The sequence below is a fragment of the Hypomesus transpacificus genome, chromosome 13 (assembly GCF_021917145.1).
Source record: "Hypomesus transpacificus isolate Combined female chromosome 13, fHypTra1, whole genome shotgun sequence".
In the NCBI taxonomy this organism is placed as follows: Eukaryota; Metazoa; Chordata; class Actinopteri; order Osmeriformes; family Osmeridae; genus Hypomesus; species Hypomesus transpacificus.
Genome location: NC_061072.1, coordinates 131,185 through 154,659, shown reverse-complemented (window position 1 = coordinate 154,659; position 23,475 = coordinate 131,185). Strand labels below are relative to the sequence as shown.

The 23,475-nt window shown below is 50.1% G+C and overlaps 2 protein-coding genes across 2 annotated transcripts in view; one reads left to right on the top strand and one right to left on the bottom strand.

Annotated features, from left to right (window-relative positions):
• The window catches only part of LOC124476125 (myosin phosphatase Rho interacting protein), a 36,067-nt gene extending 18,547 nt beyond the window's left edge, over positions 1 to 17,520 (bottom strand). Inside the window, exons 1-9 of the mRNA XM_047033134.1 lie at positions 16,545 to 17,520; positions 12,537 to 12,614; positions 12,229 to 12,294; positions 5,339 to 5,490; positions 4,984 to 5,068; positions 4,535 to 4,709; positions 3,858 to 4,284; positions 1,795 to 1,924; positions 324 to 428 (exon numbers count right to left, since the gene is read on the bottom strand). Of these exons, the coding sequence (XP_046889090.1) occupies positions 324 to 428; positions 1,795 to 1,924; positions 3,858 to 4,284; positions 4,535 to 4,709; positions 4,984 to 5,068; positions 5,339 to 5,490; positions 12,229 to 12,294; positions 12,537 to 12,614; positions 16,545 to 16,667 (1,341 nt within the window). The 5' untranslated portion in view covers positions 16,668 to 17,520. The remainder of the gene's footprint in view (positions 1 to 323; positions 429 to 1,794; positions 1,925 to 3,857; positions 4,285 to 4,534; positions 4,710 to 4,983; positions 5,069 to 5,338; positions 5,491 to 12,228; positions 12,295 to 12,536; positions 12,615 to 16,544) is intronic.
• Positions 17,521 to 18,427: 907 nt separating this feature from the next.
• Positions 18,428 to 23,214, top strand: dhrs7cb (dehydrogenase/reductase (SDR family) member 7Cb). The gene is made up of 7 exons (XM_047032262.1): positions 18,428 to 18,620; positions 19,985 to 20,141; positions 20,520 to 20,632; positions 21,515 to 21,725; positions 22,031 to 22,123; positions 22,570 to 22,734; positions 22,935 to 23,214. The coding sequence occupies exons 2-7, from the start codon at positions 19,988 to 19,990 to the stop codon at positions 23,138 to 23,140; spliced, it is 942 nt and encodes a 313-aa protein (XP_046888218.1). The 5' UTR covers positions 18,428 to 18,620; positions 19,985 to 19,987; the 3' UTR covers positions 23,141 to 23,214.
• Positions 23,215 to 23,475: the final 261 nt, after the last annotated feature.

The following is a 23,475-nucleotide window of genomic DNA, read 5'->3' as shown; positions in this document are numbered from 1 at the left end:
CATCTCCCAAGCCCGGGGCAGTGAGAGGCTGTACTGGCCTAGCCCCTGCAGACCAGCTGCACGGGAGGCAGGAGACCCCGGGGGTGATACAGCCCCTGCACTGGAGCACAGGGGGTGAGGAAGAGGGGGAGGCCATGTGGGAGGAGAGAGAGGAGAGGGAGGAAGAGAGGGGACAGGAGGGGAGGACGAGGGACAACACCAGGGAGGAGAGGATGAGGGAGGTCACGGGGGAGGAGAGGGGGAAGAGAGGGGACAGGAGGGGAGGACGAGGGACAACATCAGGGAGGTGAGAGGGGGGTGAGGACGAGGGAGGAGACACTCACGGTCATCACAGACTCGGTGGTGCGGCGGTCCAGGGACTTGGCTCTCCTGAGGGGGGGCAGGGTGGAGGGGAAGTCCAGGCCCTGGCCAGGGTCATGCCTCTGCTCCTGGAACACAAACACGCACACAAACTGGTTATTATTGTGCTTGCTACCAGCAAGGCACACTATTGTCACTATTGTGCTACCAGCAAAGGCTTTTACTGTCATCTCACGTTTGATATATCTTTACTATAGCCACCACTGCTCCTTCAGTTTGCAGACGTGAAAGGTGTCAAAATGTGCGTTTTGTTCCCGATTGCATTGCTATTGGTTTACGGAAGGTTCCAGTCGTAGGCGTTAGCTAGCTAGAGCTAGCAGCTAATGCTCAGTGTCGTCGACCTCAGTTTGGCAGATGATATCAGTCCACAGCTGGAGACTACGGATGTCTGGGGCGGCAGAAAGCTCACTTCACAATTCCCCCCGAAATGGTACCCCTCTCTAGTCTTGATTATTGTTGAGAAATTCTATAAACATTGTCCTTGGGTGTATTGAAACCGACTTACTTTCGTCATTACAAACGGTCGCCAAAATCCTTCGGAGGAAACCGATTCAACCGAGAAACGTCAGGGAGACGTCTAAACACTGGGGCACAACGACACGATCGAAATCCTTTCATATCTCACCCGGCCTACCACAGACGTACCCCGCAGCAACCTAACGCTGACCCAGAGAAGGGGAATTAGAAGAGACTGCAAGAGACAGGACCTAGAGGGAACAGATCTTTGGAGGGCTGGCGCTCCGACTCTGCGTGGAGGGCATGCTAAACTGTAAACAACCTGGAGCCAGTCTAGGCCAGTCTGCTGGTGACGGGGGCTAGATTACAGAAGAAAGAGTCTCTGTGGAGGGCCGTGACTGTGTGTGACTGTGTGTGACTGTGTGTGACTGTGTGTGACTGTGTGTGACTCTGTGTGACTGTGTATGACTGTGTGTGACTGTGTGTGACTGTGTGTGTGTGAGCTCCATGTTCGGGGCTCTGTGTTCTCCTGGGTTCTTCTCTGACCAGGATGGGAAAGGGAAGCGCAATTACCAGGGGACTCCGACCACAGAATGGAAACTGGAAATGAACTCAGAGCACACTCTGAACCCCCAAGCTCCTAACCCAAACAAAGACAGGACGGGGGGGGGGCAGAGAGAGAGAGGGAGAGAGGTGAAAAGGGGTAGAGAGGAGAGGAAGCAAGAAAGACTAAAGAAAGTAGAAACATTGGAGAAAAGGAGGAAGAGGGGAAGGATGGGAGGGAAATAACTTTCTTGATTAAAAGAAGACGGGGGGGGGACGGGGACGGGGGGGGTGGAGAGGAGGAGAGTAGTTGTGTAGTGCCGTGTGACAGTTTTGAAAACTCGTCTATTGTTAACTCGTACACAATGCCTATACTGTTACACACCCACCAAAGCGTGTACGCGTGCACGCACACACACACAGGGTAGGGTTTACCTCTCTGTGGAAGCGTCGGTGCTCGCTGCGGCCCTGCCTGCCTCCTCCGCCCCTCCCTGCCTCCTCCACCTCCATCCTCTCAGCGTTCTCCAGCTCCAGGGCCTCCAGCTTCTCGATCACACCGGAGCGACTGAAACACACAGATGCATGGTTAATGATAGCAACAGGGTGCAGAGGCCTGCTGGTGGTCCCTGGGTAAGGATGAGAACGCGGCGAGGGCTGCGGTGGATCCCACCGAGCGGCACGCGACCGGTCGGCTCTCGCTGCGGACAGGGACAGTCTCACACACAGAAACTGTACGCTGCTGGCCTCGACTCACACACCAACACACACAACCTTTTCTTCCATGCCTGCGGCATGGAGAGGCCGAGCGAGACACTGCAGGTAGAGAGAGACGAGAGACGGAGAGAGGGAGAGGAAGAGAAGGGCAGAGAGAAAGAGCGAGAGAGGGAGAGACACACAGGAACAGCTCGAGAGAGCGAGAGACAGGCAGTGGGAAATATGAAATGACTTTTTTTCTTTTCTTCTTCCCCCTAATGTTGTCCTTATTAGGGGAACTCTGCTACCTTACAAGGCAACAAGGCTCCGACTAGGAGGGAGGCATTCCAGTCACATGATCTCAGGATGCCTCGCTTACTGCCGGGGTGCAGTGAGGCACCGTGTGGGTACGGGTGTGAGTGTGAGTGAGTGAATTAGACAGAGGCGAAGGATGGTAGAGAAACAGAGAGAGACAGAGTTACAAAGAGATATCTGATCCTTAAAAATAAAATCAAAATAAGGAATCGAAAGGGACCAGTTATCTTTCTACTGGGAGAGACTATCCTCTCCTCTCTCTCTCGCCTATCCTCTTCTCTCCCTTCGGCTCTGGCTCGGAAGGAAGGGGGTGATAGAGCCAGGAAGAGTGTGTGCGACCCTGGGTGACCTTTCCTAGAGCAGAGCCAAAGGCGGACGTCTGGATGGAAAGAACAAAGCCTGTTTATCCAGCGAGCGTTCAGCCTGAACAGGAGGCTGGATAACCCTGGTGAGGAGAGTTATCCATCAATAACCACAAATCCTAGCGGACTAACACGGGGATTTCTGGATATCACTTTGCTCTGAGGGGATTTGACCAAATATGGCCCATTTTTTCCACCCGTTGAGGGTTCACCGTTATTTTGGACGATGTGAGTGGGGCACCACGGAGAATTGGTGTGTTTGTGTGTGCGTGCACGTCACAGGGCGGTCTGTGTGTGGGCATGCCTTTAAAAGGATAAGCTCCTCTCCCGCCAGGCAAATGTTTGCAAGTTCTAACTTGGAGTCTGTGCGAGTTCATCTAAATCAGGCCCTGATTAGCTTCTTTACCTAACGGACAGCATCTAGCCAGCTAAGTTAAGGACCAGCTCCTCTCTGTTCTCCCAGGCTGTGTACAGCCTACATCTCCCAGGCTGTTTACAGCCTACATCCCCCAGGCTGTGTGGAGCCTTCATCTCCCAGGCTGTTTACAGCCTACATCTCCCAGGCTGTGCAGAGCCTACATCTCCCAGGCTGTGCAGAGCCTACATCTCCCAGGCTGTTTACAGCCTTCATCTCCCAGGCTGTTTACAGCCTACATCTCCCAGGCTGTATAGAGCCTACATCTCCCAGGCTGTGCAGAGCCTACATCCCCCAGGCTGTGTAGAGCCTACATCTCCCAGGCTGTGCAGAGCCTACATCTCCCAGGCTGTGCAGAGCCTACATCTCCCAGGCTGTGCAGAGCCTACATCTCCCAAGCTGTGTAGAGCCTACATCTCCCAGGCTGTGTAGAGCCTACATCTCCCAAGCTGTGTAGAGCCTACATCTCCCAGGCTGTGCTGAGCCTACATCTCCCAGGACACAACAATAAGCTGGGTGTCTCTCCACTTCAGCAAGTCATTCCAAGTCCAAAAAGTGATTCACCAATTCAGTCAGTCTTCTATTCATCTATTGATGTCCATCCATAACCATCCATAACCATCCATATCCATCCATATCCATCCATAACCATCCATAACCATCCATAACCCTCCATAACCATCCATATCCATCCATAACCCTCCCTCCCTCACCTCCTCTCGGGGCTGAACACGGCCGCCTCCCTCTCCGGGCTCCGCGCCCGGCTCCTCTTCTCCGCCTTCCTGGCCTCCGCCTCCAGGCGGCGCGCCCGCGGCGTGTCGACGTGGCTGCCGTGCGGCTGGCGCGGGTGACTCTCCGTGGAGGCCACCGTGCTGCCGCTGGCGTCCGAGTCCAGGGAGCTGACCGAGCCGCTGATGTGGGAGCCGTTGGAGAGCAGCGAGCTGCCGGAGGGAAAGGGGTCGCTGGGGGCCGGGGAGAGGCACCGCGGGAGGCCCCCCAGGCTGGAGCAGGAGCCCGTGGGGGAGAGGAGGCCGTGGGGGGGGTGCGGGGCGGCGCCGTGGAGCGGCGGGCCGCCGCGGTCCGCCTCGTCGCCGTTCAGGGAGCCGGCGTCCGAGCCGCGCCCTGCAGAGGAGCCCTCGCCTGAGGGCGGGGAGGCAGAGGGGCGGACACAGAGAAGGAGGACGCGTTAAACGGTGACCAAAAACGGTGTCTTTCCCATAAACTGTTTATCTACCCCTAAAATGACCTCAGTTCAACATGGACGCCCAATCCTAGCCCTGAGCCTCTTCTGAAGCAGCTGCCGTCACGAGACAGCGATTCAGCATTTTCAGATGGATTTCAGGGGACGTGGATGCGAAAACGGAATATACGACCCTCCGTCCCTCCCTACCTGCGGGGGCCAGCGGGGAGCCCAGCGCGGGCAGGTCGGCCACGGACCACACGGACGCCCCCTCCGCCTCCCTCTGGCTCAGCTCCTCCTGCCAGATGATGGAGCTTGAGTCTGGAACCTTCTCTGCCTCTGGGATCCCCGAGCCAGTCACCGCCACCTTGGCTGGGCCCGGCTCCTGGTGGGTCAACAGAAAAAACATGACAACAACAACGTGACGACACAATTATATGGTGACGACCACACAACAACAAGACAAAGACAACATGTCAACACGACATGACAACAATAACATGACAGGGCTTTCAGCTGTCTGTCAGTTTTAAGGGGCGAACGAACACTGACGTGAACCACACACACTTGGTGTCCTACTCAAACTGGTGGGTGGCATGTGCGAGTAGTCGGATGTGTGTGTGTTTGAAAATGTACTGTGTGTATATGTGTGTGGTTACCTGGGAGGTGGTAGGCTCCACCTTGCGTTTCTTTTTCTGGTTCTGCTTGTTGGTCCGGGGGTACACCACCAGCTGTTCAGTCCAGCTGCACACAGCAAGACAGCAGGTTAACATGTAGTCATTTAGCAGACGCTCTTATCCAGAGCGACTTACAGTAAGTACAGTGACATTCCCCCGCGGCAAGTAGGGGTGAAGTGTCTTTGCCCAGGGACACAACGTCATTTGGCACGGCCGCGAATCGATCCGGCAAACTTCTGATTACTAGCCCGATTCCCTAACCGCTCAGCCACCTGACTCTCACACACACGGTACCTCAAACACACACTGGGCAACACACACACACACACAGACCTACCCATTGATAATCTCTTTGTTTTCTCCCCTGATGAAGTACTCCTGCTCGGGGGTGATGATGCACAGGGCGTTCTTCTGGCCCGTCCGGGGCTCTGCATCGATGACGTCCGAACAAAGGTTCATGTTCACCGTGCCCTGGGGAAGCGTGCTGGGCTGGGGAAGAAAACAAGCACACCACATAGGTTTAGATTCACTGCTGACTGGGGAAGCGTGCTGGGCTGGGGAGGAAAACAAGCACACCTCACAGGTTTAGATTCCCTGTGGACTGGGGAAGCGTGCTGGGCCGGGGCGGAAAACAAGTGCACCTCACAGGTTTAGATTCACTGCGGGCAGGGGCAGTGTGAGGGGCTGGGTTGGGAAAACAAGCGCACCTCACATTTCCTAAAGGAGTAATGAGTTGAAGCAATAAACTGATACACTGGAGTTTATTGCTGGACATGACGAAGCCTACCAAATCTCTCTCACGTCTGTCTTTCACCCATCGGCCCCTTCTCTCTCCCCCTCTCCCTCTTTTCCTCTGTCTCTCTTTGAGGTCACATCCCCCCCCACACCTGTCATCTGCTCTTCTCTTAGCTTGTGCTGCTGTTCGCAACAGGTCGCCCTGGTAACCAGGGAATCCTTTCAGTTCCAGCGCTCGATGGGTCGAATGTGTGCTTATAAATGTATAATGTGTGTGTGTGTATGCTCGCTCAATGACTGAGACAGATTGACAGAGTTTCGTCCAACATGCTGGAGATGCCGAGCACACTTCACAGCACTTTGTAAGCACCAAAGGCGTCCTGCGGTGCTACACTGGCATACGATACAAGCGAACCCTTCTCTCTCTCTGTAGATATGGAATGTGACTCAATCTGACCCCTCTCCCTGTACAAAGAGACCGCCACATGACACGTTTACAATGGCCAGGCTTTTTGGACAGCACTGGTCCAGACAGTACTGCAAACGCTGGGTTTGCCCATCCTCACAGCTGTCCTGTACCTACTGCCAGTACACGCAACCCATCCAGACTGGCTATGCATGGCTGGGATTAGGGCCTACATTGTGTGTGTGTGTGTGTGTGTGTGTGTGGTGCTGTGTGCCCATGCTAGCCCACACAGTGCTCCCTTCACCTTCCGAGGTAGACTCCCCAGAAGGCCACAGTAAGGTCTGACTACCCAGAAGGCCACAGTAAGGTCTGACTTCCCAGAAGGCCACAGTAAGGTCTGATTACCCAGAAGGCCACAGTGAGTTTGACTTCCCAGAAGGCCACAGTGAGGTCTGACTACCCAGAAGGCCACAGTGAGGTCTGACTACCCAGAAGGCCACAGTAAGGTCTGACTACCCAGAATGCCACAGTAAAGTCTAACTACCCAGAATGCCACAGTAAGGTCTGACAACCCAGAAGGCCACAGTGAGGTTTGACTACCCAGAAGGCCACAGTGAGGTCTGACTACCCAGAAGGCCACAGTGAGGTCTGACTACCCAGAAGGCCACAGTCAGTTCTGACTACCCAGAAGGCCACAGTGAGGTCTGACTGAGCACTGTGGGGCATGGTCTGACTCCTGCAGCCAGCTTGTGCTGTTATCAGGGCTTGTGCTGTGTGACTTAACTTAAGATGTAAAACAGGTGCTGTCTCTCTCTCTCTCTCTCTCTCTCCCGCCCTCTCTTCATGTCTTTATATTTCCCTCCCTCTTCCCGCTGCTCCTTTTAAGGTCATCCAACACAGATCCTGCTTTATTAAGATCAGCCAGCGAAGCCCAGCCAAATATGGCAACTAGTCTGGGTCACACTTTAGAGGGCCGAGACTGCAGGAGCTTGTCTCAGACACACAGCACTCGCGCCGGGAGAGAGAGAGAGAGATAAAAAAGAGATGGGGACAGAGATACAGAGAGCTGGGGATAGAGAAGATAGATAAAGACAGGAATACGGGGGATAGAGAGAGAAAGAGTGAAGAGCAAGATGGAGGTGATCGGATATCTTTCTCACTGACGTGGAGGGTGAACAGGGCTCTAAAAGGAAGAGGCGGTACAGCATTTATAAACCGCCCAATGTCTCGGTTCTCTGCACACAACATCCCTGTAACGACACGCTGTGCTATCACCATGACGACTGGTACTACCTCTGGCGGAATAACAATAGGAGGCAATTGCATTCTTATTTACACGGCGAGGGGGAAAGTGTTTACTACAGTAACGGGTGTTGAGATTGAATCGTACAATAGGCTGGGGTTACCAGGAAATCCCCTCCTCCCCTTTGCCTCCTCTGTGCAGGCGGGCAGAGGGACGCTGGGGCAGTGGGAACGCCCGCGAGCTCTGCTCCTGGATCAGTTTGACTGTTGATGGTGGCGCAGGGTGGGGGTAGGGTTACAGAGGGGGTGGAACTGATCCTGGGTCTGCGTGGGTCACAGAGCGACCTCAACCTGCCTTCGAGAAACATCTTACGCTGGAACCGAAACAAAGACGATATATATCTGCCAAGTCTGCCATTCATGCGGTCTGAGTTATAGCAGACTTGATTTCTCTCCCAACAGTCCCAGTGCCATATCCTCTCATTGTGTCAGCCCTCCATGGTGGGGGTCTATATATAGTTCCACACGGGGGTATTATTAAAAATAATGACTTTCTCACAGAACAGAAGAAGGAGTTTGGCGTCTCCAAGATTGTGACACACAAAGAGATGAAGGATCTGTAGAGGGGAGTAATAATATATTTGTCGGGGAAAAACTGCTGCCCTGAGCGAGGATCGTAAAAAATGAAGTGTAAAAAAAAAAAAAAACTCTAGAAGCCAGCTTTACAATTAAGTGGCGTACGCCCACTCTATAAATGATGAATTCTTCTTTGGCTGGGTTTTTATTGGCCGAGCCGGTGGCAAGCCTGTCAGAGACCACAGAACGCCGCAGAGTGGAAGTCACTGTTTTATATGGCACATGTGCCCCGACACGCCAACCCCCTTCATCAGAACAGGCAACAACTGCCACTCTGGTATTATCTATGGAACCACCTCCTCTCCTCTCTTTTTCTGCTCCTTCTCCTCCTCTTCCTCCTTCCACACATCTCCTCTACCAACCCTCCAACAATCCCCCCCCCCCCCCCCCCCCCCCCCCATCTCCACTCATTTGTTCTCCACCTGCCCCCACTCCCGATTAAATACCTCAGGGCTCGGAAGCAGTCGTGGGCTCCGCACATACGGATGATTCTGCTCTGCATCTGACTGTCTAAGACAGGGTAGTCTAGCAACCTCCAGAACAGCTCAAGACTGACTCTGCAGCCTCTAAAACGGGCCTGACTCTGCAGCCTCTTATAGACAAGCCCAAGTGACTCTGCAGCCTCTAAAACAGGGCTGACTCTGCAGCCTCTAATACACAGGCCCAAGTGACTCTGCAGCCTCTAAAACCGGGCTGACTCTGCAGCCTCTAATACACAGGCCCAAGTGACTCTGCAGCCTCTAAAACCGGGCTGACTCTGCAGCCTCTAATACACAGGCCCAAGTGACTCTGCAGCCTCTAATACAAGGCTGACAGCAGCCTTCAAACGACAGAGAAAAGTGACTCTAAGATGGAGCTGGGTGACTGACTCACTGTAGCCTCCGAGACAGGTTGTTGGTCTCAATCTCGTCTGAATCCACGTGCTGCCTCTCTGTCTGATGATCCCTCTGTCTCAGCTGATCTCTTCCTCACATACTCTATCAATCGATCCTTCTCATCCGCTCTCCCATGTTACGCTGTCTTTTTAACGATTCCAATCTCTTTTCTCTCCCTTCCACTCACTCACACTGCGAGATTATAAAATCGATACCCCATGGCCTGTGCGATAGTTCATACCTATACCCATCGCACATTCACAACGTGGCGCTTGAATTGGTGGGTTGTGTGTGTGTATGTATGTGTGGGGAATGTTTGGGGCTAGCTGACATTTCCTTGTGGTTTTTTGGGGGGGCTTAGAGTCTCTCTCTCTCTCTCTGTCTTTCTTTCTCCCTCTCCCCCGGCCAGGGAGCTGGGAGCCTGCCGTAGTTCACCAAATATGGGCATCTCCAGAGCCATGCTGCTGGAGGCCTGAGAGCATCTCCCTCTTCTCAGAGCGAAAATAGTTCCGCTTTTAAGAGGCCACGGCTTCAGATGTTTGTACCAAGACACTCCTCCTGTTTCCACCGCTCAAACAACAGCAAACAACACCGAGTCTAAATGTATTACGGCCGGGGGCGGGGGGGGAGAGCGACTGACTTAAACCAAATTGTAGATTTCGGATATCATCCTGAATTGGGTACTAAATCGAGCCTAATGTCTGGTGAGCGGTGTCTTGTTCATTGTTTACATTCATCCAATGTTTCAACACCATCCCCATCCCATCTCAACCCCCCTCAGCAGCACACCCCCCCCCAACCTATGCCTCACCCACCTCCCCCGTCTCAACCTCTGCCTCACCCCCCTCCCCCATCTCAACCATGGCCTTACCCTTCCTTACGCAGGGTTACCTCACTCCCGCCCCCTCAGCTGGCCAAGACCAGCAGAGGAATTACTAACAATCGCTTCAAAACAGGATAAGTATCCCGCTACTAGACCATATTGGGTCTTTTTTTTATGAAGACAGTCAGACTGGAGGTGGAGAATCAGGCCAGTTTTCCGGAACATTCTTCTAAAAGACCGGGCAGACAGAACCATAAGTGCAGTAAGCCAGTTAGCTGGCTCATTCAGCCCCTGTGACGTAGATTCAAACGACCCCATCAGAGGACTAGCTTTGGAGAACAAGCATTCCAAACCATATACCCTGAACTTTTTATAGATGTGATTTATTCAAGGTGGATAACAGTAGCCAATGGGAAACCATCTAAAAGGCCAGTTCTACTAAGTCTAACCGCAAGTGTCAGCTTGTGATAAAGAACAGTTGTGTAACTTTGTCAGCTTGGCTCATTCTGAGAAACATTTAGTCATTTAGCAGGCGCTCTTATCCAGAAACGCCACATCTTTAGCATTGTCACATGGGCTGGAGATTCCTCTCGCTGTCGGGCTGTCTGGCCAAGGTGTCTGAAAGAATAGTGTGTTAATCGGATCATTGGAAAGAGAACAATGGAATCTTTATCATGTGGTCATTCTTCCCATTAAGCCATTTGGCTGAGCTAAGGAGGACAAACCAGAGAACAGCTAGCTAGCTAGCCCATAACCAAACAGAGCACTGCTAGTAGCCAACTCACCTGTAACTAACTGATAAGAACAGGTAGCCTGGCTGTAGCACTGGGTAAAGAACAGTTAGCTCGCTTGGCTGTAACCAACAGTAAAGAACAGTCAGCTATCCCATAGCTAACAGAGGAGAACAGCCAGCTAGCCCGTAGCTAACAGAGGAGAACAGCCAGCTAGCCCGTAGCCAACAGTGGAGATCAGCCAGCTTGCCTGATTTTGCTGATGCTTCTGTGAGTAAGAATCCTTCAGCACACTTGGCCGGACTGGGAGACTGTAGGGGCCCTTAAATCAGTTGCTAGGGAGGCAAGAGTAATGGGAGGGAGGATCAGTTGATCAAACAAGGAGAGAGGTGAGTGTGTGAGAGATATCTGAATCTCTTTTTCATGTCTAGAGGTGAAATGTCCAGTATGTAGGTGATAGGGTTGATTTATGAAAAAGTAAAATATACGACAGAATATTATGCTGCCTATCTGCCTTCTGCTGAGACTTAAAAATGGTATAAACACTTGTGAGCACAAAGTCCTATCCGGTCAGATTTGGGAGTGTTTTTGTTTAATGGGGGGTGGGTGGTATTGATGGTGGTTACGGTGTGCGTGAGGAGGGGGCAGCTATTTTCCTGGTCCAGTTTCCCCCAGTCTTCCAGAGTTTTCCCTCAGAGGATGAAAAGACAGGTGGACAATGTGTCCGACGGTGTTGGAATATCCTTCACAATCGGAGGAAAACACGTAGTACGCATGTGGCCGGGCTGCGAGCACGCGGCACACGCACGCAGATACACCCGCGTCTTCCTGCTTTTGTCATCACTGGCGGGGCAGTGAGACCCCGCGAGGACAACAGAGAGACTTCAACCATCTCCTCCTTCCTCCTTCCTCCTTCCTCGCGGGCGGAAGCTCCCGGGGGTCTGAAGATGCAGCTGTCTGCCTCCCAGGCATCCAAGTCGTCCTTCTATATCCGCCATCGACTGCTCGCGTCTTTCTCCGCGAGCACAGCGATGAAGTCCACGTCGCACGCGCGCCACACGTTTGACCTCTGCAGGCCGCATTTGATGACGGACGATCCGTTTTTGTGAATGGCCCACCATTTTGTGGGTTTGGAAGTGAACAGCCAGGCAGGAAGGCAGGCAGGCAGGGCAATGTGGGCCTCACTGTTTGCACACAAGCAATCTAATCTCCAGTCTGATCGGCCAGTGGATTTGGTCACCCGTGTCACATTCCCAAGTGACACACATACACACACACACACACACACACAAACAAATGGGCACGCGCGCGCACACATCTCTTCTCCCCTTCTCTTTCCCTTTCAGTTCTCTCTCCCTGCTTCACATCTCTCCACGTTGAGGTGCGCTTCTTTTTTGTCTCCACAGTGTCAGGGCACCCCTCAGCAGGATGGGGATGGCTTCTACCCCTACACACACACCTCTGCCTGGCCTGAGATAAGAGTGCAGAACAGTTATCCCGTATCTCCCCGCAAGCAGCAGTGGAACAGCTCGACACTGGTCTCGAAAAGTGCTTTATGACACTAAAGGAGGTCAGCCTGATTCCCTAGACCATAGAAGAAGGGAGTGACCTTAAAGAAAGGAGCTGTGAAAAGTAAGAGAATGAAAGAGAGATACATACAGAGAGAGAAAGAGGGGGAGGAAAAGAGGGAGAGGAATGGAGAGAAGGGGGAGGGTGGGGAAGAGAGAGAGGGAGATACATAAATAGACAAGATATGAAGTGAGATAGGGAGCTCCTCACCGACTCATCCAGAGCAAAGCGAAGACACCCATGTTCGTACAGCACAAAGAACCTCCGCTGCCATTTCTGTTGAGGAGAGAGAGGTAGAGGTAGGGAGAGAGTGAGTTATTCAACTGACAACAAGTTAACAAACCGCTATCACCTGTGCATGCTGGGCAAGGTTGGCTGATGGTTAGGCTAGTGTTTGAGTGGAATTGTGCATTACAAACATTCCCCTACTTATCTATAGAGTGATAAAAAGGGGGAAACGTCCCCCAGTGTGCATACGTGTCTGTCGATTCCTCACACACACACACACACTCTCTTACCCGGGACCTCTGATTAGGATTGTCAAAGTCCGTTCCTTCGGGGGCCAAGCAAAGCCATCCGCCATAAATAGGTTTGGCCTGTAAAAGAAAAAGCAGCAATTTTAGCAATCCGTATGAGCGTGAGAGAAAGAGAGACAAGCGTAGAGGGAACATGTTTGGGGTCCAGACGTGGCTTCCCTCTCCTCACAGGGCAGTTTGGAGCCACACAGACCATGTCTGTGCACCTGTGGGCCCGGTCATACATGTGATGAACCCCAGTGGAACTCCTCCTAGTCCCAGAGCAAAACGGAGGAACCAAGAGCGAAGTGACACCAGCCGCCCATCGATCTACATACTGGCTTCCGCCACGGGCGACGCAGACTTGTTCAAACACCGACTATTTGCTCCTTTGAATACGGGGGTGAAGATTAAGGGACGTGTCAACAAATGAAAAGACACAACTCGTTCCCACAAGATCTTTTTTTTTATAATGGCGCCTCTTTGCTTTGAATCGGGCGTCTGTCGCTGCCTGAACAGTTGAACATTACCGAGCAGCTGTCATTCCTGTTTGACAGTTCTCCCTCTTCCCCCCCCCCCCCTTCTCCAGCTCTTCCTTCGTTCGTTTCCCTCTCCACCTTTCTCCTTCGCCTCTCTTTCTCCTCCTCTCTGTCTACATTTCTCCCTCTTCCCCCCCCCCCCACCCCTCTTTCTCCCACTCTCTCTTCCCCTCTCTGTGTGTTTCTCCCCCTCTTTCACCTGGTGTGCAGACGACGGTTAAGCAGCTCTCTAAATGTAGGCCATTTCCCCCGCCAGGCCCCTGCATGTTTGCCATAAATCCATACGTGTGTCTTGTCGGAGCACGCACAGAGTCTGCAGAGGCAGGTGGATGGCTCGGCGGGTTTTCAAATTTGACTCGGGGGGGGGGGGGGGGGGGGGGGGGGGGGGGAACGTGTCATAACCCCCCAAAAAACTAGAGAATCAAGATCCAGGTAATTTGCCAACAGTGACCGATGATTCCTGACTATCTTCTTCTGGAGATCAGGAAAGAGATAGGGAGAGGGATATGGGGTGAGAGAGGGAGATAAGGGGACGAGCGACAGCGACTGACCTGAGAAAGAGAGACAGAAAGTGACTGAGAGACAGAGGCAATTAGACGCGGGGGGCCACCAAAAGACAGACAAAGCAGCAGCTGTGGCCCGTACCGATGACGACAGCCATGCAGCCAGGATGCACAAATGAGCAACAGTGACACACACACACACACCCCTGCTCTCTTCCCACACACACGCACAAGGCTGACTTCCTCTCCAGTGCTCCTCCACTGACCCTGCAGTCCCTCCACTCCCAGTCCCTCCAGCCCTCCTCACTACGAGGTTAACTCTTCATTTCCTCCCCAGCGAAAGCCCACCCCCGGTGTGGGCCGGGAAGCCCCAGTCTACAACCACTGTCATGGTGGACGACGACGAATACAGGAGCTTAGTGACACAGTCATCAGCCAGGCCTACAGGAACCAAGAACGATGTGTGTGTGTGTCCGACACTAACTCCAATGTGACCTTCGAACATTCTAATAGTTCTTGTCCCTTGAATTCCCTGCACTGCGGCTGCTCCACTAAGGGGCAGATGAATGGTCTAAACACCACACGGGACTATACTGTCCTTTTCTGCACTGTAAACTGAAGTCCATGGCCACCAGGTTGACCAGGCTGAAGCCCTCAGTGTGGGAGGAACCTCGGGGAGCCTCTACTCTGCTTTCTCAATCCCACCATTCCCTCTGCAAGCTCGGCAACCTCCCCCTCCCTCCTTCACCTCCCCTAAACTCCCATCATATCCTTAGGTCTGTCTCTCGCTCTCTACCTCTCTTTCTCCCTCTCGTGTGTCACAGTCTGTCTCTCTCTCTCCCAGTCTCTGTCTTTCTCGGTCTCCATCTCTCTCATCGTGCCCCTGCTGTAGCCAACTCTCTATGCTTTATACTGTAATGCCTAAGGAAGGACAATAGAGCAAAGCAATAAATCCGGAACAACAGCAGCCACAACAAAAAACTAACCAGCACTGAAAAGGCCTTAAGCTTCAGCTGAAAGTATTAGCCTATAAAAATAGAAAAAAGGCCTTTCTGGGAAATCAAACGTCTGTTTCTGTACTAAACAGACTATGATGGAGGAATCTGCTCAGTCAAGCCCTCCCCCAGTACACCTCCTGTCCCTGGTGGGTTAAACAAAGAGATTGTTTATATTGGATACTGTTCGGCGTTGACATTAAGCTCCTTCTCTTCGGATAACTTTTCCATGTGGGCTATCCATTTCAGAGTTGCATTCATGGGGTGAATGTGATCAAATGAATGAGAGTAGAAGGGGGAACTGTCTGTAAGCCAGAGACGAACAGCCCCAACTCTATTCAAAACTCAGGCAGCTCCCATTTTAATCCAGGGTCCAGATTTATCCAAACTAATGAGACTCAAGTTTGGAGTCGTAGCGGTAGCGTTTCAACAGCATGAGGTCGCAGCTTGGGAGAACTCTGGCCGGCTCACGAACGCTATCTACCAGAAACAGTGGAGGAGTGAGTGGAAGATGAAGTCAATGTCGCTAACGCCCTCTCCAACCTGTGTGTCTTCGCTAAACTCAAAAGATACCTCGACAGAGACTCTAAAAACATAGCCAACACTAAAATGTATAAGTATATCCCAGCAATTTTACATTATTCAGGACTGAAAATTGAAATCGGTTGATCCAAAACAGGGTTTTGATCTGGTTCTAAGGGGCCACTGGCTTAACGGACTGCCTGAACGGTGAGCTACTTGCACAAGTTAGCGAGGCCACAAAGTGTTTTTTTTGTTGTTGTTTTTTTAAACATGGTAATGAAGACAGCTGTGTGCATTCTCTACGAGGTCTACGAACTCTTTGAAAGGGTTGGTTGAGGGAAGCTATGGTGTGGTTGGACACAGATAAGAGCTAGTTAATTCCCTAACTGGTGATTGGTGTACGAACAACACTGGTCCCATTGGTGCTGTGAAAGATAAAAAGGATGGGGGGGGGGGGGGGCTGAGTCTCAGGGGGATTAAGGAAATGATGTAATGATTAAAAACCCGACCCTGACTGAGAAGTCTAGGTTTTAAGGGGTTAACCTGCAATAATTGCACACAGGCATTAACAAATGCGATGACAGGAAGAGTCTCTCCACATACAAAAACACACAAAACACACACACACACAACGACACACTGGTGGAGAGAAAGGATGCTGACGTTGCTGTTTGATTCTTAAACCATGTTCAAGGGCCCATCTGGTCCTCATCGTATGGGATCAATTACAGGATACAACACAGACTAAACTAATGATCTGGGGGAGAGAGAGAGTTCCTCTTATTCACAACTTCCCTAGGCTCTCAGGTATATGCATTGAGGTCAAATCAAAAGGCGCTTCCTCATAATATATTCTATACTGATTTGCAGACATGAGCCCGTTTAGCAACCTATTTTGTCTACTCTTATGCAACGACTTAAAACGAGGCTAATGCTTCCCAAGCAGAATAAAGGACAGCACTGTGGACCGTGTTAAATTAACTTCAGTGTATGCGCGCTCCCTTTTAGCCCAAATCTGAGACTCGTTCTGTTGTGTGCAGGCATAGTGTTCTCTTTAACGGAAGGAAACTAGGTAGATATAGACTGAGATAAAATAAGTAGACATTGGAGTCTTGCAGGAGGCAGACAGTCTCACTTTTTGGGGTAACATTCCCTCATTTTCATCATCCACTCATCAACTCCTCAAGCGAGTTCAGAGGCCAATGTCACCCGCAACAGCGGAGGGCTGTTTTGTCCCTAGTTATTAGTCTACATTTCATATCAGACCTGATATGACATGAGGTATGCGAAGCGCACTTTCTAGTTCGACTAGATGGTTACAATGTTGTCAGCAACTTGACACTAATAGGTTGCCTGCGACAAACTTTGCCTGCTAACTGTTCTTAATGGATAAAACATAAAACATTGTGACAAAATTCGATTTTCACAGTGAGCTATTGTCATTTCATTTACCTGATTCAGATCTTGGTCGGTCAAGAGGTGCAATTCCCGGGGTTTGAAGCAGTTCTGGCATTTACTTTTATTGAAAATGTTCGCTTGGAATTTCCTACATGGATTTTCTTTTGCAGTAGACATTGTATTTTTGTCTCGGTTCAGAGTCGAATGCAATGTTCTTTCTTTTGATTTTGACAATTCTCAGTGGAAAATCCCGTTATTTTCTTTGAGTTTCTTTATCCAGTTTGGAAAAGGGCTCAGCAAACAAATGCATTATAAAAGGATGTGTCTACTTTTTTATAATGTATAGTGGTCTTCACGTGCACACATACATACAGTCCAAATTGAATAGGTGGGTTTTTCTATACTTGAATCCAATTTGTGTTTTCCAGTATGTGATTGGTAGCCATCAAGCTAGCATGCGACCACTGATGAATGTCTTTCAGTCCATGGCCTGTTTCCACAAAGCCGAATAGCGAGCTATTAGCTGGCTATCTAGCTAGTTGATACAACCAATTATGTTAGCTGGGGTGCAAGCCACAAAACAGCAAATGCACAGTGTTTGCAGTGCCTAGCACCAAGGCAATAGCGTCCATCTGCCGATGCCCTACGCCCATTTGAGGGAAAAATGCCAAAAGTAAAGCCAAGGTAACAATTAGCTAGCTAACAAGCTTCCCAGATCTCTGCGAAGTTTACCTACTGGCCGATTCTTCACTGGCTAGCAATAGCAAGTTAGCTAACGTTAGCTAGCTAATGAATTCCTTCTGGCGTTATGGTAGAATGAAAAGGTCCCGAATCGAAATCTTCAGTGTAATGCACTCTCCTGTTGGAAAACAAGATTCGGCAAAGTGCTGCTTGACAAATCAGAGACGCCCAAAAGCGGATTTAGCTATATTATGTTTCCATAACTAGATTGCTAAGCAGCGCCCGTGGGTTTATTTTCTCCCTTTTTTTGGGCGAGAACTCTCCCAATGGATGGAGTTCGTGAGCTCAGAGATTTGTTGCTGGAATTTCAGGGAATCTCGCGATGGTAGACACGCGACACTATTTTTGTACACCCGGGACAGCCGCCGGTTCACCAAGTCATGTTGTTATCTTCGATCCCCTCAACAAAACCACATAACTAAGTTTATAGAGGATGCATGATTTGAAGCGGCTGATAAAGTTTAAACCGAGCTCTTTATCCAAACAAAGAAATATTATGGATCATAAGTCTAATGAATTTCACGCTCCACCCGAACCAACACGTTACACCTTGCCATGTGACATTCCATGAGACGAATAGGTATATATATGGAGAAAAAGTCAACCAATCAGATTTTTTTTAATTAGGATTCCACGAGTTTTCCCAAAACAGAAACACAAAGAAAAAAACTTTAATAGAAGCTGTAATGAACAAAACAACAAAAAGTCCATTATGTTTTGAAGATTAAATGAAATTACATGTCAGATATGTTTAAACAGGCATTAAACAAATACATATTTTAGTTTGAATGTTGACCTTTTTTATGAATGAGAGAAACTTCAATTCTGTGATTTACATTTAGTCATTTAGCAGACACTCTTATCCAGAGCGACTTACAGTAAATACAAGGACTTTCCCCTCGAGGCAAGGAGGGTGAAATGCCTTGCCCAAGGACACAACCTCATTTTGCACGGCCGGGAATCAAACCGGCAACTTTCTGATTAACAGCCCGATTCCCCCACCGCTCAGCCATCTGACCCCCTTCAACCATCTGACCCCCTGGAATTGCATCCAACTATCCACATGCCACAATAATACCAAGCTGAAGAGCAACACACTCCTATTTCAAGGGTCTGAGGGGGTTGCCTGTCCATTTGTCTCATAGGCAACAAGAGGAATGCCTAAGATACTATACCCCACACACATGAGTATTAATGGCTGACTCAGCCAGTGTCTATTAAAAGCACTTAGCTGCCAGTCCAACAGTAAGTCCAGCAGACACAGAGAAGGCTGGGTGAATGACGGACGGGACAGGGAGAAGGTGGCTAATGCTCTATTACCTCATTAGCCAACCAAACCTGGAAAACAACAGCCATTAACGGGTGAAGGATTATCTTCCTACGCACGCTGTAAGTGTACCAAGAATAAAACAGATTAGAGGTGTGTGTGTGTGGCGAAAGGTGTGTGTGTGTTCATCATGCACTAACCCCCATTGGGATCTCTTGACATCGAATCACCACAATCATACTTGTGCTGTTCTGGAATGCAAACCTCCAGATTAAACAGTAACACAACCTAATCTCATAATCTCTACACAAGTAAAGTCTGTTGTTTTTTTCCTACCAGAGGGTCAAATAGGGTCCCATATTTCATGTGTCTGTATCCCTGTTTGCCTCCGGTGGGGTATCCAGTGACCCTATCCTAGAGGTGGCCTAGTGTGAGGCAGTGTGTGGCGACAGCCTGCTTTGGCCATGAGTATATTTAGCAGTTGTCCTCAGACACACTTTACATGGCTAGAAGCAGCATTGCTACCAGACACAACTGCTCTGTCCATGGAGGAGAGGATTCAAACAGGATCTGTTTCATAATGGTCTGTGAGAGGCTCCATATTTCTGTTGTCGTCAAAGGGCGTAGGTTTGTTTTCAACTGTGGGTGGGACATATTTCTTTTAATAACTGAGGATGCGGCCGTTAAACTTGCTATTCTTAATAAAAAGTGTGGGGGGACGACAGATTTTCGTTTTCAAATAGTGTCATGTATAATGAAGCCTATACCCACAACAAGGAAATAAAAAGAAATCTGTGACTGAGATTACATACAATATTTTCAGTTTCAACTTGCACACATGTATTCTACATTAGAGTAGAGTACCTGTCATTTGGTGTTTGGGTCTGATCTGCATAGCCAAATCTATGAGCAGGAAGTGTACTAGCCCGCACACCAAACCCAAAGGTTCTGACCAAAAGTGTGTCAGTCCACAGTCCACTGAAAGGAGACCTCCAGGTGGTTTGTGGGTGGTCACTCCCTTCTCAGGCACCGTTTGGGGGAGAGTTGAGTGTTGTTGCCCGGTGACAGGTGACACACGATCCAAGGAGCACCAGCATTATTCCACACCCCGAGGTTCATTCCTAACTGGCTGAAATATACAAACCAAGAACCTCTCCTCTTACAGGACAGAGTTACATGTCGTGGTGGTAGCTATGCTGTGGTTCTACAGCAGTTGTACAATGGAATGATGTTAAGATGTGAGTTATGAGTTCTGCTACTGTAAAGGTGGACTGCAATTCACAGTGTATCACTGCACACCACAATTATAACCAACAAGTCTCAATGAAGTAACAAAAACAACACAACCACACTAGTTTCCCCTCATGTCCTCCTGAACTTGAGACTCATTAGATTACATGACATTCCTGCCAGTGGGTCCGATGCAACAAAGCTTGTTAGATTGATGGATGCTGACGCGTCAATCCTCTCTTTGTCCCCTTGCCAGGTCATGGAGTTGCCATCGGTGATGATGCTGCCTCTGCTGGTCGTCATAGCGGCAGGCATCTACTACATCTACACCGAGGTCATCCAGTACATGTCCCAATCCGTGGTGCGCAACAAGGTGGTGGTGATAACAGACGCTGTGTCGGGCGTGGGAAGCGGTGAGGGTTCCGATAAAGATTGGTTGATTCAATTGGACTTGAATTCAAATTAAATTCTGGATGGAATGTAAAAGAAATATCTTGAGATACAGTGTGGTACTGTATCTTTGATGTGGGTGACTGAATGACAAGATGAACCTTTGGCCTGACCCTCTCTCTTTCACCTCTCTCCTTTTTTCGTTTCATCTCCCGTTCTTCTTTTTTCTTCTCTCCAAACCCTCCTTTCCCTCTCTCCCTTCCTCTCTCCACCCCACTGTCCATCCCTCTCTTCATCCCTCTCCATTCCTCTCTCCATTCCTCTCTCCATCCCTCTCCATTCCTCTCTCCATTCCTCTCTCCATCCCTCTCTCTGTTCCCTCTCTCCATCCCTCCATCCAGAGCTCGCCCGTCTCTTCCACCAGGGTGGGGCCAGGCTGGTCCTGTGTGGCACCAGCTGGGACAAGATGGAGTCTCTGTACGACTCCCTCACCAGTGGAGCGGACCCCAGAGTGGTGAGTCACACTGCGCTGCTCCCACAACCACTGACCTTCGGTCCATTTGTGGTCAACCCTCCATAAGACAAAGTACATGGGCTGGAGACGAAACACTGATTCTAGACCTGCACGTGAGGTCTTTCCCCAGAGAGCACTGATCGGACTGATCAGGGGTCCGAATGAGCACAACTGCCCGGTGAATCGAACGGACGAGGGACACCAGTGTTCTGTCCACAGCTTTCACCAAACAAAACAGCGTGGACATTAGGATACCAGAAGAAAGGCCCAGCTTGTATCTCGTTCTGCTACACTCTCCTGTCTCTCTGTCCAGGGATCGGGGCTTCCTCCCCTGGTCACCAACAATGGCAGGATATCCTGCCCTTAACAGCGCTGTCCTCTGGGGTATCTGCTGAGCCAAGGCCAGAGCAGATGTATCTGGAAAAAACAACACACACACACCACACAGACACCAGGAAGGGGTGAGAGGGTCTAAACTGACACAGCAGATACAGTATATGAGCTCTCAGTGCGGGGTTTTTGAAGGGAGAGGGTCAGGGGATAAGGGTGAAAGTTACAGTCGTCACTCACCACTTCAACCCCTTTTCAAAAACAAGTGATGTCGGATGATATGCACAGTGGTTGCAGTATTGCTTTGGTCTCCACCTCATCCCTTCACCCTGGTGTCAGCTCTCCCAATTGAAGCATAAAGACCCTAGGAAATGAATGAACGAGTGAGGACACTAGGAAACGGATGTATGAGTGAGGACGCTAGAAATGAGTGTGACTCCCACAGTGGAAGGGAAAATTGGAATAAACAAATCTTCTCCCGTCTTCCTATCCTTCTGTTTTCTCCTCTCCTCCTCCTCTCCCCCCCTCTCTCCCTCTCCTCCTCTCCTGCAGATGTTTACACCCAAGCTGGTGCTGCTGGACTTCAGTGACATGGCCAGCATGCCCGACGTGGTGCTGGAGGTGGTGGAGTGTTACGGCTGTGTAGACCTTCTGGTGTGTAACAGCAGCATGAAGCTGAAGGCTCCCGTCCAGAGCGTGTCCCTGGAGCTGGACAGAAACATCATGGACGTCAACTACTTTGGTCCCAGTGCGCTCACCAAAGGTGAGGTGGAACAGGGTTAGGAAGGCAAACACCTTAAGTTGTTTGAGTTTATTTCGTGGAGGTTTTCCTTTGGATGTTTCATGCAAAAGTATTGTTAAGTTATGATCAGGTTTTGATTGAACGTCTTTCTATTTGAGTTTGGATTTTTTACAATGATGCCACCTAGGATAAAATAGTGTAGGTGAACTGACAGGTTTTGAATTCTCGCATTCTTGCAGACAATGGAATGCAGTCTGTGTTTGTATTGCTCTACACACGTTTAGGTGTTTAGTTCACAATAAAGAAATGAATGACTCTTGTTGTAGGGATTCTTCCCACCATGATCTCGAGGAGAGCCGGTCACATTCTATTGGTCAACAGTATCCAGGGGCGGCTGGCGGTTCCATTCAGAAGCTCCTGTGAGTTCCACTGTCCATAGTCTATGTTTTCACAACAACTCAATCAATGTCAGTTCTTCAACTGCATCAACATCAAATAGTGCTGTTGTACTACTAGGAAACCTTTGTGACAACACATTCTCCTCCTCCTGTAAGATAACAACCCTAGTAGAATGTCAGCTATGGGCTTGTGGCTGGTTCCCATAGCGTTGTGTAGGGGTAGAAGATTCCGGAGCACTAGATAATGATTAGGTACAGTATCTCCTCTGCAATGTATGGAATGAAGATCAGTGACGGCTGAGTCACGCCTTTCCGCTCGGTTTGTGTGTTTTTGCCTACGCGTGTGACGTGTGTGTCTGTATGGGTGCGCGTATTGTGGTGTGCGTGCGTGTGCACTCTGTTGGCGTGTGTACATGTGATTCTCCCTGTGTGTATGCGTGCATTCCCTGTGTGTGTTATTGCATTAGATGCTGCCTCCAAACACGCGGTTCAGGCCTTCTTCGACTGCCTGCGGGCAGAAGTGGAGGAGTATGGGATAGTCGTCAGCACCATCAGCCACACCTTCATCAACGCTACTGCCCCACCCACCACAATAAGCCCCGCCCCCAAACCTCCAAAGGGCCTGGCAGCTTGTGAGTAAAAAGACAAATCGATCCTCAATAGTGAACATAGAATAAGAGAGAGAGAACATACGATGAGAAACTGAAACAATCAATACAAGTGAATCGATAACATACCGACACAACAAATAATAAGACGCTGAAATGTCACCAGAGAGACTTTGTAAACCACCATTTCGAAACGTTCATTTCGTTTTGACTCTCTCCACCAGTCCTTTCCAGTCAGCTGAACAATGGCGTGAGCCCGTCAGCTCTGGCCAATGAGATTGTGCGAACGGTGAACAGGAAGAGGAAGGAGGTGGTGCTGGCACACCCCATCCCCCGGGTGGCTCTCTACCTCCGCTCCCTCTTCCCCTCGCTCCTCTTCTCCGTGGTGGCAGCCGGAGTGAAGGACTCTGCCCTGTCCGAGCAGATGTAGTGGAGGGGTGGAGGAGGGATGGAGGGATGGAGGGAGGGAGGAGGGATGGAGGGATAGAGGGAGGACAGGAGAGAACTAACAGAGCGTTAGAGAGAGCTAGAGAGAGAGAGAGAGAGAGAGAGAGAGAGAGAGAGAGAGAGAGAGAGAGAGAGAGAGAGAGAGAGAGAGGAGGAATGCACAGAACAGACAGTGGTGATATAGTTCACCGCCTTACACCTATATTCATGAAAATATAAAGACTTAAATACCAACACCTGTCTTACCGACTATTTACAACGCAGTGTGTTTGTTGGAGGGAGTACTTATTTGATTGTAGTGTTGATGTTACTTAACTC

What these genes read in the sequence shown, in the direction of transcription:
- dhrs7cb (XM_047032262.1), top strand. Translation starts at nt 19,988, where the DNA reads ATGGAGTTGCCATCGGTGATGATGCTGCCTCTGCTGGTCGTCATAGCG. An exon ending in TCCCAGTGCGCTCACCAAAG is followed by an intron (nt 21,726 to 22,030) that starts GTGAGGTGGAAC and finishes CTCTTGTTGTAG; the next exon opens with GGATTCTTCCCACCATGATC. An exon ending in GGTTCCATTCAGAAGCTCCT is followed by an intron (nt 22,124 to 22,569) that starts GTGAGTTCCACT and finishes TTATTGCATTAG; the next exon opens with ATGCTGCCTCCAAACACGCG.